This window comes from Orcinus orca, chromosome 17, assembly GCF_937001465.1.
Source record: "Orcinus orca chromosome 17, mOrcOrc1.1, whole genome shotgun sequence".
In the NCBI taxonomy this organism is placed as follows: domain Eukaryota; kingdom Metazoa; phylum Chordata; class Mammalia; order Artiodactyla; family Delphinidae; genus Orcinus; species Orcinus orca.
The window spans coordinates 74106936-74127283 of NC_064575.1; the positions used below are offsets into that span (position 1 = coordinate 74106936).

General features: G+C 43.9%; 1 protein-coding gene and 1 long non-coding RNA gene across 13 annotated transcripts in view; one reads left to right on the plus strand and one right to left on the minus strand.

Moving 5' to 3' along the window:
- Positions 1-16681, minus strand: part of LRATD2 (LRAT domain containing 2) — a 413939-nt gene extending 397258 nt beyond the window's left edge. For 4 of the 6 annotated variants that reach the window (XR_007472592.1, XR_007472591.1, XR_004480955.2 and 1 more), the window contains exon 1: positions 14784-16532. Coding sequence is in view for 2 of the 6 variants with exons in the window: in XM_033419809.2 (XP_033275700.1) it covers positions 14982-15920 (939 nt within the window). In the remaining 4 variants the exon portion in view is untranslated. The other 2 variants (XM_033419809.2, XM_049700428.1) reach the window with 2 other exon arrangements.
- The window catches only part of LOC125961637 (uncharacterized), a 35421-nt gene continuing 30824 nt past the window's right edge, over positions 15752-20348 (plus strand). For 6 of the 7 annotated variants that reach the window (XR_007472610.1, XR_007472612.1, XR_007472611.1 and 3 more), the window contains exons 1-2: positions 16592-16730; positions 17414-17486. This is a non-coding gene — a long non-coding RNA (uncharacterized LOC125961637). Of the gene's footprint in view, positions 15891-16591; positions 16731-17413; positions 17487-20348 lie in introns of those variants that run through there. The other variant, XR_007472613.1, reaches the window with a different exon arrangement.

A 20348-nucleotide genomic window follows, 5' to 3' on the forward strand; every position in this document is an offset into this window, starting at 1 on the left:
ATGCTCCAACCAAACGACACAGGCTTGCAGAATGGAAACAAAAACAAGACCCATCTATATGCTGTCTACAAGAGACCCACTTATGATCTAGGGACACATACAGGCTGAAAGTGAGGGGACGGAAAAAGATACTCCATGCAAATGGAAATCAAAAGAAAGCTGGAGTAACAATACTTGTATCAGAGAAAATAGACTTGAAAATAAAGAATGTTACAAGAGACAAGGAAGGACACTACATAATGATAAAGAGACCAATCTAAGAAGAAGATATAACAATTATAAATATATATGCACCCAACATAGGAGCACCTCAATACATAAGGCAACTGCTGACAGCTCTAAAAGAGGAAATCGACAGTAACACAATAATAGTGGGGGACTTTAACACCTCACGTACACCAGTGGACAGATCATACAAACAGAAAATTAATAAGAAAACACAAGCTTTAAATGACACAATAGACCAGAGAGATTTAAGTGATATTTATAGGATATTCCATCCAAAAACAGCAGATTACACTTTCTTCTCAAGTGAGCATGGAACATTCCCCAGGATAGATCACATCTTGGGTCACAAATGAAGCCTCAGTAAATTTAAGAATATTGAAATCATATCAAGCACCTTTTCTGACCACAACACTAGGAGATTAGAAATCAATTACAGGGAAAACAACGTAAGAAACACAAACACATGGAGGTTAAACAATACGTTACTAAAAAACCAAGAGATCACTGAAGAAATCAAAGAGGAAATCAAAAAATACCTAGAGACAAATGACAATGAAAACACGACGATCCAAAACGTATGGGATGCAAGCAAAAGCAGTTCTAAGAGGGAAGTTTATAGCTATACAAGCCCACCTCAGGAAACAAGAAAAATCTCAAGTAAACAATCTAACCTTACACCTAAAGGAACTAGAGAAAGAAGAACAAACAAAACCCAAAGTTAGCAGAAGGAAAGAAATCATAAAGATCAGAGCAGAAATAAATGAAATAGAAGCAAAGAAAACAATAGCAAAGATCAATAAAACTAAAAGCTGGTTCTATGAGAAGATAAAGAAAATTGATAAACCATTAGCCAGACTCATCAAGAAAAAGAGGGAGAGGACTCAAATCAATAAAATTAGAAATGAAAAAGGAGAAAGTACAACAGACACCACAGAAATACAAAGCATCCTAAGAGACTACTACAAGCAACTCTATGCCAATCAACTGGACAACCTGGAAGAAATGGGCAAATTCTTGGAAAGGTATTACCTTTGAAGACTGAACCAGGAAGAAATAGAAAATATGAACAGACCAATCACAAGTAATGAAATAGAAACTGTGATTAAAAATCTTCCAACAATCAAAAGTCCAGGACCAGGTGGCTTCACAGTTGAATTCTATCAAACATTTAGAGAAAAGCTAACACCCATCCTTCTCAAACTCTTCCAAAAACTTGCAGAGGAACACTTCCAAACTCATTCTATGTGGCCACCATCACCCTGATACCAAAACCAGACAAAGATACTACAAAAAAAGAAAATTACAGACCAATATCACTGATGAATATACATGCAAAAATCCTCAACAAAATACTAGCAAACAGAATCCAACAACACATTAAAAGGATCATACACCATGATCAAGTGCGATTTATCCCAGGGATGCAAGGATTCTTCAAAATACGCAAATCAGTCAATGTGGTACACCATATTAACAAACTGAAGAATAAAAACCATATGATCATCTCAATAGATGCAGAAAAAGCTTCTGACAAAATTCAACACCCATTTATGATAAAAACTCTCCAGAAAGTGGGCATGGTAGGAACCTACTTCAACATAATAAAGGCCATATATGACAAACCCACAGCAAGCATCATTCTCAATGGTGAAAAACTGAAAGCATTTCCTCTAAGATCAGGAACAAGACAAGGATGTCCACTCTCACCACTATTCTTCAACATAGTTTTGGAAGTCCTAGCCACGGCAATCAGAGAAGAAAAAGAAATAAAAGGAATACAAATTGGAAAAGAAGAAGTAAAACTGTCACTGTTTGCAGATGACATGATACTATACATAGAGAATCCTAAAGATGCTCCCAGAAAACTACCAGAGCTAATCAATGAATTTGGTAACATTGCAGGATACAAAATTAATGCACAGAAATCTCTTGCATTCCTATACACGAATGATGAAAAATCTGAAAGAGAAATTAAGGAAACACTCCCATTTACCATTGCAACAAAAAGAATAAAATACCTAGGAATAAACCTACCTAGGGAGACAAAAGACCTGTATGCAGAAAACTATAAGACACTGATGAAAGAAATTAAAGATGATACCAACAGATGGAGAGATGTACCATGTTCTTGAATTGAAAGAATCAATATTGTGAAAATGACTATACTACACAAAGCAATCTACAGATTCAATGCAATCCCTATCAAATTACCAATGGCAGTTTTTACAGAACTAGAACAAAAAAAAATCTTAAAATTTGCATGGAGACCCAAACGACCCCGAATAGCCAAAGCAGTCTTGAGGTAAAAAAAACAGAGCTGCAGGAATCAGACTCTCTGACTTCAGACTATACTACAAAGCTACAGTAATCAAGACAGTATGGTACCGGCACAAAAACAGAAGTACAGATCAAGTAATGGAACAAGATAGAAAGCCCAGAGATAAACCCACGCACCTATGGTCAACTAATCTATGACAAAGGAGGCAAGGATATACAATGGAGAATAGACAGTCTCTTCAATAAGTGGTGCTGGGAAAACTGGATAGCTACATGTAAAAGAATGAAATGAGAACACTCCCTAACACCATACACAAAAATGAACTCAAAATGGATTAGAGACCTAAATGTAAGACCAGACACTATAAAACTCTTAGAGGAAAACATAGGAAGAACACTCTTTGCGATAAATCACAGAAAGATCTTTTTTGATCCACCTCCCAGAATAATGGAAATAAAAACAGAAATAAACAAATAGAACCTAATGAAACTTTAAAGCTTTTGCACAGCAAAGGAAACCATAACAAGATGAAAAGACAACCCTCGGAATGGGAGAAAATATTTGCAAATGAACTAATGGACAAAGGATTAATCTCCAAAATATATAAACAGTTCATGCAGCTCAATATTAAAAAATCAAACAATCCAATCCAAAAATGGGCAGAAGATCTAAATAGATCTTTCTCCAAAGAATACATAGAGATGGCCAAGAAGCACATGAAAAGCTGCTCGACATCAATAATTATTAGAGAAATGCAAATCAAAACTACAATGAGGTATCACCTCACACCAGTTAGGATGGGCATCATCAGAAAATCTACAAACAACAAATGTTGGAGAGGGTGTGGAGAAAGGGAAACCCTCTTGCACTGTTGGTGGGAATGTAAAATGATACAGCTACTATGGAGAACAGTATGGAGGTTCCCTAAAAAACTAAAAATAGAGTTACCATATGACCCAGGAATCCCACTACTGGACATATACCCAGAGAAAACCATAATTCAAAAAGACACATGCACCACAATGTTCACTGCAGCACTATTTACAATAGCCAGGGCATGGAAGCAACCTAGATGCCCATTGACAGAAGAATGGATAAAGAAGAAATGGTACATATATACAACGGAATATTACTCAGCCATAAAAAGGAACGAAATTGGGTCATTTGTTGAGACGTGGATGCATCTGTCATACAGAGTGAAGTAAGTCAGAAAGAGAAAAACAAATATTGTATATTAATGCATATATGTGGAACCTAGAAAATGGTGCAGATGAACCGGTTTGCAAGGCAGAAATTGACACACAGAAGTAGAGAAAAAAACATATGGATACCGAGGGGGAAAGCGGCAGGGGGTGGGGGTCATGGGGGGATGAATTGGGAGATTGGGATTGACATGTATACATGGATGTGTATAAGATAGATGACTAATAAGAACCTGCTGTATAAAAAATAAATAAAATTAAATTAAAAAAACTGGGAGAATATATGCAGATAAACATAAATGAATGTTTACAAAAACAAGTCTAGAAGGAACACACAATACACTTAATACCAATAACCCTTGGTTAGAGGTGGAACAGGGTGAGAAAAGGCAGTGGAGGATATCCTTCACTTTCACTATGTATACTTTGGTATTTGAACTTCTTTTACATTAAGCACATATTTTTTGTTTTGTTTTGTTTTGTTTTTTGTGGTACGCAGGCCTCTCGCTGTTGTGGCCTCTCCCGTTGCGAAGCACAGACTCCAGACGCGCAGGCTCAGTGGCCATGGCTCACCAGCCCAGCCGCTCCGCAGCATGTGGGATCTTCCCGGAGCGGGGCACGAACCTGTGTGCCCTGCATCGGCAGGCGGACTCTCAACCACTGCGCCACCAGGGAAGCCCTAAGCACATATTTTTTAAAATATTAAGTTGGGAATTCCCTGGTGGTCCAGTGGTTAGGACTCAGTGCCTCTACTGCCAGGGGCCCACGGTTCGATCCCAGGTTGGGGAACTAAGATCCTGCAAGCCGTGTGGCACAGCTAATAAAGTAAAATAAGATATAAAGTGATAAAATTACATTAATAAAAATACCCATAGGCTTAAAGGGCAGGTAGAGAGAGACATTAACTATGGAGGTAAGAAAGTGATCATCATAGTTTTGTGATGATACCAAAGTCCAGAGCTTCAATTCTTTGGTTGTCAGGTTGGGTAGAAACCAGAGTCAAATGCACTTGGGTTGTTGATATGTGTGTGTGTGTGTGTGTGTGTGTGTGTGTGTGTGTGTGTGTGTACACACATATTTATGATTTTCTCCCAAATACCTGGGGCCAGATGGTGTTAACCATTACAAAACCAGATGTTGCACCACCTCTGACCATCTTAACTCTGATTAAATTTGTTTGGCTTAACCTGCTCCAATCTGAAATTCATCTGTGAGATTTTGGGATTGAGTCATGAACACTGGGCGAAACAGAAAAAGAGAAAATAGATAATGACAGCAACCAATCCCTGAGCGTACACCTTCCTGCCAGGACCACTTCTGGGTGATTTATGTATATTACCACTTACTCCATAACCCTGCTTGGTAGGTGACATATTATACCCACTTTACCAATGAATACAATGCAGCCTCCAAAGCCAGGGGAAGTCATCTGTCCAGGTGGTGTAGCAAGGGAGGTGCTGGGGTGTCAGCCCAGGCTTAATTCCAACCATAGGCAATGTTTTCCCCAGTGCCTCTCAGCTCCCTCGAAACACAGAGAAAGCAGCCTCAATCCTCACCATGTTGGAACGGCTTGGCTATGCCCAAAGTCAGCTGGATAACGGTGCTAAAGATAAGAGAACACTTGGACTTAATATCCTTTCAGAGTTTTTGATAATGTTCCCTAGTTAGCTGAAATCTATATCAGCACTATGAAAAAGAAAAAAGGAATTGCTAAGCAATTTATAGTATTTGTCCTCAAAACCCCCTCCCCCCATCACCCACCCCAGCCACATACAAAGACAAATGTGTGTCTTACTCCTAAAATACAGGATTGATGAGATGGGAGCAGGATTATGTCAGAATTTTTCTCTGATAATACCTCCCCTTACCTGCTTAAGTCTACCCAGGAAGCCTATCCTGGACCCTTCCCCACCCCACTATGTGGGGTTAGCCACCAGACCCCCTGCCCCTCCAGTGCCACCATAATTCCTGATGCCTACCTATCCTCTAACCATCACACTTTAATCACAAGGTATTGCATTCATTGTTTGCCTGTTTTCCTCAGCGGAATGTGGGCAGGCACGCGTAGCGTAGGGACCCTGCGGCATTCCTATTTCTAGCCCTAGCAAGTACCAATAAATACTTAAAGAATGAATGAACACAGTTCTAGCCAGGAATGTCCATTGGGAGGGCAAAGAAAGCAGAAGGGCCCAGCAGAGAAGTGTCTCTTAAGGTTTGATAAGAGAAGCTGAAAATAGTCCAATTCTTAGCTTGGGAAGGGAAAGAAGTAAAGAACATGTCTTGTGTAAAACTCCTTTGTATGATACTATAATGGTGGATGCATTTCTCAAAACCAATGAATGTACAACGCAAAGAGTGAAAACTAGTGTAAACTATGGTTGATAATGACGAGTCAATGTTGGTTCATCCATTGTAACAAAGGTACCACTCTGATACCCATGCTGATGGAAGGGGAGGCTGTGTGGTTAGGAGGGGGGTTATATGGGAATTCTGTGCTTTCCACTCAATTTTTCTGTAAATCTAAAACTACTCTAAAAAAATTAAGTCTATTAGTATTTTTTAAAGTAGTAAAATAGATGTCAGCGCAAAGAACTGTCACCATGTGATGTTTTATGGCTTTATGAACAACCTTGCTCTTTCTCAAATACAAAAAGAAATAGACCCCATTAAAATAAAGTAAAATAAATCACGCCTATCTACTGAAGATAAAGGAGAATTCTCTCATGGGTATGATGTATTGACCAAGAGTAGAGCCAGGTAGCAAAGAGAAATGTACTCGAGTGTGTGTGGGAGGGGGGAATGGGGGGAGGAATCAGTGTTCGAAAAGCAAAATTAAAAACAAAAATTCTAAGCACTTTTTCCAAAATAAAGGAGACATGGATTAATTTATTTCTATCATCATCTTTTTCCTTATCCATGGCCCAGATTCGGACTTCTAATATGCAAGATCATAAAAAAATTTGCCAATTCTCAAAAAAAAGTTTTGTGTACAGTTCCTACTTTTCATAATAAAAGCACTCCCTGAAATTCCATCATATTATTACTATCACTAACTTTTTTACATTTTACATATTAATTTTTTATATGAATGAGGCAAGGTTTAGGGTTATGGCCAAGGAATCAGTATTAATTAGTATTAATTAATTATAAGTAGAGCAACTAATATAACCATCTCAAAGTTGCACTTGGAATTTTGTCATAGACTCCAGCTCGAGTTGGGTGCTCCACACACAGAAACGTAGATCCAGGGTCCTAGAGGGTAAAGGGACTTCCTCAAGGTCATAAATTCTCTTTTTTTTTTAATATAAATTTATTTATTTATTTTTGGCTGCGTTGGGTCTTCATTGCTGCCCGCAGGCTTTCTCTAGTTGCGGCGAGCGGGGGCTACTCTTTGTTGCAGTGCACAGGTTTCTCATTGCGGTGGCTTTTCTTGTTGTGGAGCATGGGCTCCAGGTGCGCAGGCTTCAGTATTTGTGACACGCGGGCTCAGTAGTTGTGGCTCGCGGGCTCTAGAGCGCAGGCTTAGTAGTTGTGGCACACGGGCTTAGTTGCTCCACAGCATGTGGGATCTTCCTGGACCAGGGCTCGAACCCATGTCCCCTGCATTGGCAGGCGGATTCTTAACCACTGCGCCACCAGGGAAGTCCAGGGTCATATATTCTTAACAGAGCCATTTGTGGCAGAGCCAACCAATATGGCCACCATGCCACACCTAAGTGTCCCATGTGTGCTTGATTTACTTTGTCTCGTGTAAGCCAGTGAACGCCTCTATGTTGGAGGCACTAATTTTTAAATAAGTCAAGGTGGCTTAAAAAAGTTACTAACTTGGCAAGGTCACATAGCAGGTCAGCTGGAGGCAGGCCTGTGTGACGTGACCTCAGCCTGGAGAGGTAAAAAGAGTCACAAAAGGGGGCACAGAGAAGAGGGGCAGTTTGAGGAGGGATTGTCACAGTGCCCAGCCACAGGGAGGGGGGCATAAGTATGGGTTGGCCAATTTTACCCTAGTCCTGACACTATTACACAGGATGGATAAGGACGTAAAATTCCTCATGGCTGAGAGTTGCCTTTCCTCTTTTTCCTGCCTCTTTTTGCATCCCAGAGTCACTAGCTCCAGAGTTGCTGCAACAAGAGTGAAAATATGTGTGTTACTCAGATCGTGCTGCATGCCAAAAGCTGGAGCAGAATAAGGTGCTATGCATTCTCCCAGGGTAAGGAGAAGCGGGGAGGAGCCAAAGGGTGGAAGTGGTCAGATGATTTCTCAGTGGAGGAACCATGGCCTAGGGCTTGGAAGGCCAGCATTCCTGCTCCTGGCCAGAAGCAGTCGATTATTAGCTACGTGTCCATGTACAAATCACCTCATTTCTCTAAACCTGTTTCCTCAACTCTTAGATGAAGATATTAGTATCTGTCCAGAAAGGCTATTGTGATGATTAAAATAGGACAGCGTAGGCAAGGTGACCTCATCATTGTCAATATTACTATCTATTGCAGTAATCCCTTCTTATCCCCTCTTGGCTCTCCAGCACCTAGCACCTTAGAAGTTCACAGGAAATAACTCGTTGAATTAATGAGTAAACATATAAAATGTAGAAACAAGTGAAATGGTTCTTCTACTAAAGATCAAAGCTCAAGAAACATTTCAAACACTACAGCAGGAACTCAACAACTTACGTATTAACTAGAGTTATTTAGCTAAGAAATTCTCTAAGACTAAAGGGAAGACTTCTCTCTCCCAGACAGTAACTTTATTTTGAATAAGGCTTTTGAACACCTATAATATCCCAGATTTTCTTTAGTTAATCTCAGTAGCTAATGATCTAGGCTTTATGTGCATTGTTTCATTTTGGACTCAAAAACAACCATGTGAAGTTGATACTATTACTATGTTATATTACATGTATCATATATTATGTTATTTTAGAAATATAACTGATATTCAGAATTGAATTGACCAATGCAATAAGCCACATTGCACATAGGAAGAAATAAAGTTTCCAAGCAGGTATCTACTTTCTCCCAATGTTACCAGCAGGGCCAGAGTAGAGAAACCCAGGTAGTTTGACTGTGAAGCCTTAACTGCTATTTGATTCTGTGGGCCTAGGACCAGACCCTCTACCTCCAGTTTAGCCCAACAACTGAGAATCCTCAAAGTTATGAGGTTAAAAAGAAGGCACGGAATGTTGATAATCAAACCTTGGGAGTTAATTACATTGTTGCACAAGTTTCCCAAAAGAGCAGTGAGCTAATCTTTTGAGTCATTTATGGCCACACTACACAAGGCATGAGAGACTGTATCATAGCAGCGGCTTGTGTTAGCCAACTGTATAAAAGAACCTCTGTTTCAATCATGGCTCCAAGGCTATGGCGCGCAGGCTATAAAACCTGTTGCTCCCGCTTACCTCTGTCCCTATCAAGCCTAGCCTGGCCACTTCTCCTTTCACTTGCACTGGGCAAAGGCCCGAATTCACACACATCATTACCTGGCTGGCAATATAAGCCATCAATAGCATGAGCAGTACAGCCTCTAGCTCTGGAAGAGGGGAGGGCAGTCACATTTGCTCTCCCTGTTCAATCCATCCTAAAAACCACTGTGACTTCACCTCTTCAAACCACAGTCCTGACATCACCTTAACAGGGCTTTCTAGACCAACAAATCCCAACCTCCAATTTCATTCACTCACTCAAACTTTGAGAGTATCTCTGCCTGTTCCTGTGTTAAGTGTCAGATACACTGAATTAGACAACAGTTTGCAGAAGGGAACCCCAAGGAGCAATGGCTACCACTGGAGCATTAAGCAAAGGCATTCTGAGAGCACTCAACGTTCATTCATTCACTCCCCAGCCTTCCTCCCTGAATTAATGTAATTAGTATCTACTCTGAAGCACCTGGCTTTCTCCTCTACCTCTTCCGAAGTTCAGCATAAATGCATCTTCAGGGAAGCCTACTGACTCAGTGATGGCGAGAGAGCCTCTCCCTACACCCTGCGCATTTCTTTCACTGCACCTATCACATCTCTAAATTCCTTCTTGTGAAGATTTTGGTAGTAAGCAGTTATGTCTTATCAATTAGAAAGTAAGTCACATGAGGACGGACACTGTGCATCTGGTTTACCTTAGGCAATGGAATTTAGGAGACTCCCCATTAAATACTTCATGAATATTAGTTATATTAGTTACATCCTTTCCTCTATCATCGTTGTACCTTCAGGGCTTTGATCTGATTTCTCCAATTTCTCTGAGTTCTCCAATTAAACCTACACATATCTGCTTTATTTGAATACCGATCAACCATCAGCACTTCACAGGACCACCTTTCATTATATTTGTTCTACATGTATGAGTGAAATATGATTTCCCCTTAGAAACAAGCTCAGGGGTAGAGATTATCTAAGGTTTTTGCTCGTCTCTAAACTTTTTATGTTCTAGTATCTCGTCTAGGGCTCAGCATCCTCTAGCCCTTCATACTCAGTACCTTGCTGTGATTGCAAATCACAGACACTAACCTTTCTTGCATCTACTGTGCAGATAAAATTGTGTTTAATAAGCAGTTTTTCCAGGAAACTCAGTAAAGGGAAATAAAAGCCCTTTTGCACACATTTTGGGCCTGTTCATTTTGGAGGTCCTTTTAAACACTTCCAAACATGTCATTTTCCTACATTAAGCAAACTCAGTCCATTTAGGAGAAAGAGGAACAGCGGCCTCCACCAAAATCACCCCAAAATATATGCACATTCTATATTAGGCTCCCTTCCCTCTACTTTCCTGTGCAATGAGAACCATGGTAAATTAAGGACAACCACTCTAGGGAAAAATGGTCTCACTGCTGCTTGAGCTCTCGATAACCTTCAGCATTCAACACTCTTCCTATTTAAAATCCTCACGGGAGCCTGTTGATGGAGCCCAGGTTTTTGAGCCTCACAGGACTGTGGCAGTGACTTCAGGTGCTGGTCTAAGGAGTGCTGGTGGCCTCCCACACGCCAGTCCCAGAGGCCACATCTGCTCCTGTACCTACTGCTGGCACCTGCATCCTTTATCATGTCAGCAGTGCCACTTGATCACATGGGCCTGTTTTCTGTAATTAAATCACTCAGGGAGCCCATTCCCTTTGTCTGGGATTCTGAAACCACCTAACACGCAACATGGGTTACTGATCTTATTACCAAACCTCCCCAGTACAGACTCCAAAATGTGAGTGTGGCTTCTGGCAACGTTTGCACTGATCCTGAAAAAAATCAATGTGTATTGAAAATGTATGTTCACAAGATGTTCTTCATGAACATGGAGCCTAGAAGCAATAGGTGATTAATTCCCACACAGTAAATGCAGGGAGGGTTTTCAGTCACTAAATGAATTCATCAAAATGTTTACTGAGTAATGTAAAGATGAAACACACTTAATATTTCAGAAAAATTGCAGTTATGCTGAGGAGCTTGGATTTGGGCCAAAACTGGCAGAAAGTATACAAATGGAAAAATCCCATATATAAATAGAGTTAACTCTAATGAATGGTTTATTGGAAACCCTCAGAGCATTTGTCAAAAGGATTTGACAGATTCTATTGTAATAAGACATAGTGAAGAGGAAATGGTTTAAAAGATGTCATCAATCTTTTATTTAACTAAGCACTTGCCCTTCATTTTGAAGGAAATGATACAATTTCAAATCTGAACCTCCTTCTCAAGAAGTGGTGTGAGAACATAACATTGATTTAACATACAATCTTCAACAAAAATAAAGTTTACACAATTCACTAGGAAATAAAATACATGAAATTTATCAAGTTAGTCAATGTAATTCTCCATGGGTCACAAGTATCGCTAAGAACAAAACATAATGAAAAGCTGAATAAACCAGTCAAGTTTATAGTTACCCTGATTAAAAAAAAAAATTCACAAATAAAATGTAACTTTCCAAACAAATCCTTTCAATGATGATCACACTAGATTTTATTTTGATTTACAAAAAAACAATGGTTAGACAATCACATAATATCAAGAGTCTTCAACACAGTGGATTCCATTTTGTTAAGAGAAAAAAAATAGAAAACAAGTAATCCTTAAATTTTCTTCACTCTCCATAGCATATGTTGTAGAAAATTAAAGTTTTGCTTCCAAAAATATGTTCCCATGTGGTTATGGTGTTGTCGACTGGTGCTCTTAGGGCCAGAAGCAGCAAAGACATGAGAAATTTAACTACTGAAGTGTCATTTTTCATAAAAACTAAAAATTTCCTTAAAGGTCTGGAGTAAAGTCTTCTGCTAGGCTTGTTAGTGCTATAAAGTCATTTTTAATGAAATGTAGAATAAAACTACAAAAACTATGAGTTCTTTCAATATAAAAAGTTGTGTAGCTGAAGTTGTAGGCTCCTTTGCCATACATAAGCAGTCTCAATAAAATATTTGCTCAAGTAAGAAAATATAATTTGTCTGATTACATTTAGCATCCGTTCCAGTTGGGTGTCCTGCTTATCCCTGCCAGAGCTTCTAAAGAACATTAGAATCAATACTCCTTGCCTTCAAAGAGCATCCATAATTCACAGTACAAAACAGTTCTAGAATCTTAGTCCTAAGGAGAAACAAAAATTATTAAATATATATATATATTTTGTAAAGTGCCAGATGTAGCCATTGCCTGGACATTAAAAACTCTTATCCACAACACTGCCATCTTCGAGAAAGATGCCAACAGTCCCCTTTCCTTGCAACCTTCAGTGGCTGGTTGGCGCTTTACTTTAAGCATGATGACCCTAATAAAACTTCCAACAGAATCACTGTTCCGAAGCATTACGTACTTCACATCTCTGGTACCCTGTAAAAACACGTGATAAAGCAGCATCTGGAGTAGATCTTTCCTCTTCTAGATCATGTTCAAGCGCTGTTATCAAAAACCTCTTCTCTAGAGGGAGAATGCTACTACTGATGTGGATTTTATAGGAGTTCTTCCTTCAAGTTGAGGTTTCTCACAAAGCTGTTTGTAACAGAGTCACTGCTGTCCCTCGGTGTGACCAATGACATTCACTTTCCATTGAGGGGTGAAGGAGGGAGACAGAGACTGAGCAGTGGAAAAGAGAGCTGGCTGGCTAGCCCAGAGCTGCTAGACAGTGCCGCTCTGTTCTTCTCTCTTGCTGTCTGCACAATGTCATTACATTCAACTTTCCCTTGATGGTGTTAAACATAAAAGACAATCCAAATCTAGAAGGCTCTCCTAAATGTCTTTACCCACGTTTACCTTGCTCCTCTTTTCCATGAGCAAAAGAATACAAACGCAAAGCTGCGAGATTATTAAACAAGAAAACTAGATCAACATTTCCAACAGGAGACTGACGCTTCTCCAAATTCCTGGACCAGGGCTGAGTGTGGTTCATCTTTAACATTGACAGGACCTGTTTGGGGATTCCTGTTAAAACAGGGAACATAGCTAATGCCCTTGTAATGAAATAATTTCATGTTGAGGTGCTATAAAGGTCTAGGCTTTTAAAAATTATGGCCTCAAATTCCCAAGTTTAAAAAAAGTAGGTGTACAAGGAAATCCTTCAAGTTTTGTTGCCTTGATTTAAAGATCTCCAGGCAGGAGGCCTGAGGATGGCCACCACTGTGGAACACTCAAGTATGAGTCTACTCCAGCTGTAAGAATTGGGTCACAAAATGACTTGTTCAGCGTAATCTATAATGATTCCCAAGAGAAAAAAAAGAAACTTCACTCAACTTTTGAGACAGCATTAGCAATGCCAATGTGCAGCAGAGGATTCTGAAATCAAGGGCACTATCATTAAAGAGCTCACATGAAAACAAAGGAGAGATTGTACACATTTTTTAAAGCCTCAGAGTAAAGCAAACACAGCAGCAGATTCAAATAGTATCAGCCATCCTGCTTCGGACAGATCCCACAGTCACCAATCCATGCTTTAGGACTGTCACCAGATCTGGCGCTGACTACACCAGGTTGCATTTATTTATGATTGCTGTCACCCCTCTTCATTGAGAAAGCATACTGAAGGGGTGTTCTCCAAGCGACAAGAAGACTGCAGCAATATAACAAGACTTTACACCTTGAATTAAACTGCATCGAGTGTGGCTACCAAAATAAATAAGTATCACTGAAATATGCCTCAAGCCTAAGATTTTACCACCAGCAAAACAAAACTGAGTGAGGGGGATGAGGCAATGAAGGAAAAAAAAAATTCACAGGACCACCACACCAAAGCCTTAAATTAAAAAAAAAAAAAGTTACCTTCACTATTCAGGAAGAGAGTCAGGTGGGGGAATGGACAGGAAACTGACTGATTCCTGCCAGGGCAACCCTGTTTGGCTGTTTCTGTAGTGGATACCTTATGGGGTGGCAGCAGCCAACCTCCCGTGTGACCTGGGGATGAACATGGCCAAGCAGGCTTAATTAGATCAGAGACACAAAGGGCTATTCCCTCCTTTGATAACAAATACCACAGCTGTAAGTGCCTACAACAGCAAGCAAGAAACAAAGGCAGCAAAACAGAACCAAAATTGAATCCTTCCTTTAGCTGGCCCCTGACGATGATTTACATGTAACCTGGGAAGTGGCGATGGCCCAGGAGACTCAGCTGGAAGCCAGCTCCAGAAGACAAATCGCTTGGGGATGGGGAGGGGGCAAGTAGCAAAATCTTTGTTTTGTAGCCCAAGTTTACTCAACTACTTCTTACACTTCACAGGGGGCTGCTTGATTTCAGTCTGTGGCTCCCAGACCTGGTCCTGGTTTTACCAGCCTTGCACCCCAGAAAAACCACAAGATAAATCACCCCAGCTTCCCGAATCCCTCACACTGCTCTTTGGAGGTAGCACCACCACAAACCTGCTCTGGCTTTACTACAGGGCATCCTCCAAGGCCATGGTAGGAGGGGAAGCGGTCGGAAGGCAACAGCAGGCATTGGTACTCTGAACTTTTCTCCACCCCTAAGTGCATAAGAGGCGTCGATTTTTGGACCCAAGTCCAGCAGGGATTAAGTGTCTGGCAAGTCCACAGTGTGCCTCACCTCGGGAAAGGAAGACAGATTGAGCCGGCGGGCAAGAAGCCCAGAAGCGCCCCCGGCCAAAGTGCTCCTACCTGCTCCCTCTTCCTCCTCCGTCCAAGATAACAAACTCAAGCCACAGCTGGCTGCGCTTTTCGCCAACTCTCCGTTTTCCAAATGGCCCAGGAGCCCAGATGGGGCCCAGAAGGTGGTGGAGGAGGGAGTGAGAGGAGGGAGGGAGCAGCGGCTGCTACAAACAGCTCCCTCACACAGCTCCGCTCTCAGCTCGCCGGTCAGCGAACCACCGCCTCTCGGGCCCCCTCCTCCCGGGCGGGCGCGGGGGGGCGCCCGGGAGGCGGCGTAGTCCGCGCGGCGTCGCTGTCGCTTACGTCCGGCTCAGCGGGGTGCAGGTGCGTGGCGAGCTCCTGCAGCACCGCGGCGCGCCCGATCTGGTCGTTGCGCCGCTTCTCCATGATCAGGTCCTCCAAGCTCTGGAACTCGAGCGTGTGGCTACGCTGCGCAGAGAGCTGGATCTGCAGCCGGTAGGGCTGCTTACCGATGCGCAGCTCGCCGCCGATCTTGAATTCGCGCTTGCCGTAGCGGCACCAGGCGGCGAAGCTCTCCGAGTTGCGCCAGCTCAGCTCGCGCTCCTTGGCGCCCACGTGCGCCAGCGCGTTGCGCACCACGGCGCTGGGGCTCAGCGGCTTGTAGCGGTACAGCTCGTTTACCACGCGGCCGCGCCGGCCCTGGCTCGCGTCCGTCAGGAAGCTGTTGCTCACCTCCAGCCGGTGCAAGTGCACCACCTGGAAGTTGCCCACGTAGACAGCCCAGTGCGGGTACTGCGCCTGCGACACGAACTCCACCAGGTCGCCAGGCCTGCACTTGTTGAGCAGGTTCTCGGGCGTGTAGGTGCTCAGCGCCGCGGAGCCCGGCGCGAAGCTTTTCTGGTAGATGCACTCGTCGCGGTAGAACACGGAGCACTCCACCTCGTGCAGCCGCGGGTCATAGGGCTGCGGCGAGGGCAGCGGCAGCCCGTCCCCGCCGTCAGGCAAACCGCCGCCACCGCCATCCGGCCCCTGGGGCGGCGGCTGCGGCTCCACGTCCTCGTCGTCATTGGAGAAGATGTAGGAGACCCCGATGCGGGGCCCGTCGTCCCGGTCCACGCCCGTCGGGTCGGCAGTGGGAACTTCCTTATAACTTAGGTGGGTCAGTTTCTCCACCTGGTTGCCCATCACGCTGCGGACACACGTTCACACCGCCGTGAGAGGAGAAAGCGAAACCACCACTAGGGTCATTGGCACAGGTCCCCGGACAGGGGCTCAGACCACCTGTTGGGAGAGGAAGGCAAGGAAGCCATGTAGGAGCCCTTCCGTGAAACGTGCGATTTGTTCTTAAGAGGAGGAAGAAAGGTTGGGTGTCGGGCACTTGGAGCCATTTTACGGGGAGTCTCAGATGTGGCGAGCTTTTCCTCACTCTTCCGCCTCCAGGGTCACGGTCGCAGGAGGCCGGGCAACTCCAGCTCTCCCCCGCCCCCAGCCCTTCACCTCGCCCGGGCAAAAGCCCATTGCATCAGCGACTCCTACCGCTTCCGCCAGCGCCCTACCTGCCAATCCCAAGCAGGAGGGAGAAAGGAAAAGAAACTTTAATTCCCCTCTCCTAGCCCCCTCCTTTCACCTCAGGGTCCTAAGTTACCCCAGAGACGCCCCCATATCAATCGCTGAGGAAACCGGCTAGGACCCCGCAGCGCGGCCCGGGCAGGTGAGCCGCCCTACCTGGCTCACCTGCGGTGCTTTCTCCTCCCGTCTTGCCCGCCCCTCCCCCCGCCCTCTAGCTCGGGTTACCTGCGCAAACTCACCCGCCTAGAGGTGGAGGCCGTGGGGAGTTGGGAGGGGCCCCCCGCCGCACCCTGAGACTTCTAGTGCGAGTTTGCAGGTGTGGGCTCCGCAGTCTCTCCTCTCCGGGCGCCAGCGGCTGCGAGGCTGGTCATGGGGGAGCAGCGCATGTCTTGCCCCCGCGGCTACGCAGCGCCTCAAGACTTGAAGGTGGGGAGCGACGCCTCTTCACACAGCACCCCTTCCCTCTGCCTGGGGCCGCTTCTCCCCTTCAACCTGCTCTTGGGGGAGGTGGGGCTCCTTAGGAGGTGAAGGAAGCAGCCTTGGTGCCCCGTGGCGGCAGCTCCCGCTCGGTCCGGGCGAGCAATAAGCGCCGGGAGAGACGGGATTGTAGATCCGGCTCCGGGCTCCCAGGGCGGGAGAGCAGCCGCTGGCATTTAAAGAGACAGGCGCTCGCTCCCGGAGCCCGGGTCTTTCCTGCACGGCGCTGAGCCTCAGGCATCCCCGCCTCCGCCCCGCCCACACGGGCCACGGGGCTCCGCCCAGGCCACGCCCCTGCTCCGGAGCGGGTTTAAATCCCGCCGGTAAATAACCGATGGGTCGACTGGACTGGCGGTCTTCGCGCCTAACCGGTAGGATCTTTGCTTACCTTCTTAGAGCAAGACCTTGTTGTGAAGTCCTCGCTGCTTGCTCAGGTCGTATTTTTCGGAGCTGTGAGCTTCAAAATGGAGTTGGAAAGCAAACGCCACCTGCCAGTGTAGAAAGGAGAGAGGGATTAAGAGTTTGGTGTTTGTTCCGTTTCCCCTTCGTCTCTTCATCCCCAGAGTACCTGGAGAGGGAGGAACAGTCATTAGAAAGCAAACAAACTTTTGCTTCTTTCTTTTCTTTCCTAGAACCGATTTCTTGCCAAAGGTCACAGAAGAGAATTTTGTACTAGGACAGCTGGAGAAGTGCTTCCGTTTAGAGGTATTACCAGAATAAGCCCTGTGAAACTTTCAGATAGGAAAAAAAATTCACAGAAAGGAAACAGTATAAAACAGAATGAAGACTTAGTTGCTGACTTGGTTCCAAGACCCGGGCTCTTAATAATGTCCCTCGAAGTTAGTACAAAGTTGATTTCATAACCTCCATTGTTGTTTTGAGAGTTACAAGTTCATACACGGGATAGTGAAAGAAAGCATTCACCTCTGCTTGTTTATTTTGGGGGTAGAGGATGTAGGAATTGCCTAATTGTCTTTAAGAACATATTAGCAGAGGCCCTCGGTGGATATATTTCCTTCCTGCTGACTTACAGAAGGAAGTGACAGGAGACTAGTATTGCCTATTAACCTCCACTACAAGAGGACAGTTCCTGCCTCTCCCCTCTTTGTTGGTTTTGTTTCTTGTACCTAAGATGGAAGCTACCAAAGTGGTTTTTCTTTTCTTTTTTTATGTTTTTTTTTTTTTTTTTTTGCGGTACGCGGGCCTCTCACCGCCGCGGCCTCTCCCATCGCAGAGCACAGGCTCCGGACGCACAGGCTCAGCGGCCATGGCTCACGAGCCCAGGCGCTCCGCGGCACGTGGGATCCTCCCGGACCGGGGCACGAACCCGCGTCCCCCGCATCGGCAAGCGGACTCTCAACCACTGCGCCACCAGGGAAGCTCTTTTTTCTTTTTTTAAATAATGGATTGGAGTCGGGGTGGAGGGATGACAATAAACAAGCTTCGACTTTCACTGGAACACCCAAAGTAAATCTTGGTGGAATTAAGAATGCAACTCAAGACCTCCTCTACCCTGTTTTCCATCACTGTTTCTTTTCACTCCGTTTTTCCAGGTAACACTATTATTCAGTGTGTATACTGACCAGTGGAAACAGGAATATACTAACACCACTGTGATCCTTTTTAGTTTGAGGGGGAAAAAAAAAAATTAATCTACTTACGTACTTTTGAGCCCCAACAATCAATATTGGCAGGGCTGTGATGGAAGTTAGTCCTTCAGCAAGTCTAAGATCACAGTATAAGTTAGACCAAAAGAGACTTCTGTATGTCTGCTGTATAGATTAAGTATTTTCTGACCAGCCTCAGGCATGTGTGACCAGATGAGTCTCCTCCCTGGACTTTTTGATAACACGTGCTGGGAGCTGCTGTTTAACCTGACTAGTATTTGCTACTAGCATGTGAGCTCATGTAGACGCCCATTTTACAGGGAGGGAGGGGGTTTAGACTGAAAGAGGCAATGGCAAGTCATCCCATGTCTGTCAGGCTGGGGAACCTCTGCTACCATCAGCTGTGGTAGGCCACTTTGCCCCTAGGTGGTACTGGGTAGTTTGCCTGGTGATGGGAGAATCCATAGGAGGACACAGTAGTATGACAGTTTGCTGCCAGCACTCTGAGGCACAGATCTAATGAGTAAGGAAACAACACCTTGTTGTCCAGGTGTCTAGCCTATTGCCTTTATGAGCTCTGTTCAGGTACCCGGTTGTGGCTCAACAACAGTTCTTGAACTGACCAACTATAAAGTCTCGGAGGGAGCAGGCTCTGAGTCATTTTTATATCCCAATGCCTGGCACTCAGTAAGTACTCAATAAATGCTTGATGGACGCCTTAGGGGAATTCTTGGACATTTCAATAACCTGTCTCCTGTGTAACTTCTTCCATGAAGGCCTGTTTAGGGCCCAGCCTCCATCTGATCCCCCAGGGCTCTTGGTCATAGTTTACAGAGTGGCTCCCAAACATGCTTTGCTCATCTCAATGCTTGTTTAATAAATTTAAATTAACTGTCAATAATTTGGAGACTTGGGAAATCTCACATAAAAATTCAGATTTTCAGATTCACTTGAAAGTCCTAATGTATGAGACCACTGGGCCCACATTCCAGGATGGCAACAAAAAGCTAGAGCTGAGCAGTGGTTGCCTTGGAGATGAGATGTAGCCTCCAGTTGGCCCCAGTCCCTGTCCTACCCACCTCACTTACTAGTTCCTTGACTGGCCCTGGGAGACTCTGTGTTGGCCATCTCTGCCATCAAATTTCTACATTATACATTGTATCACTTGATTATATGTAAGTCAGCACTTGATCACATAGCATCTGGTATTATTCTTTAATTCATATATTTAAAATGTCTTCTAAAGAGAGCTTGATTCACAACTTCTTTATCCATTCATCTGTCAGTGGACATTTTGTTTGTTTCCATGACCTGGCTATCGTAAATAGTGCTGCAATGAACAGTGGGGTGCGTGTGTCTCTTTAAATTACGGTTTTCTCAGGGTATATGCCCAGTAGTGGGATTGCTGGGTCATATGGTAGTTCTGTTTTTAGCTTTTTAAGTAACCTCTATACTGTTCTCCAAAGTGGTTGTGTTAATTTACATTCCCACCAACAGTGCAAGAGGGTTCCCTTCTCTCCACACCCTCTCCAGCATTTATTGTTTGTAGATTTTTTTTGATGATGGCCATTCTGACCGGTGTGAGGTGATACCTCATGGTGGTACATATATACAATGGAATATTACTCAGCCATAAAAAGGAACGAAATTGGGTCAGTTGTAGAGATGTGGATGGACCTAGAGACTGTCATACAGAGTGAAGTAAGTCAGAAAGAGAAAAACAAATATTATCAAGTAATATTCCACTGTGAATATGTACCACATTTTCTTTATCCATTTGCCTGTCGATGGGCATTTAGGTTGCTTCCATGACCTGGCTATTGTAAATAGTGCTGCAATGAACATTGGGGTGCATGTGTCTTTCTGAATTATGGTTTTATCAGGGTATATGCCCAGTAGTGGGATTGCTGGGCCATATGGTAGTTCTATTTTTAGCTTTTTAAGAAACCTCCATACTGTT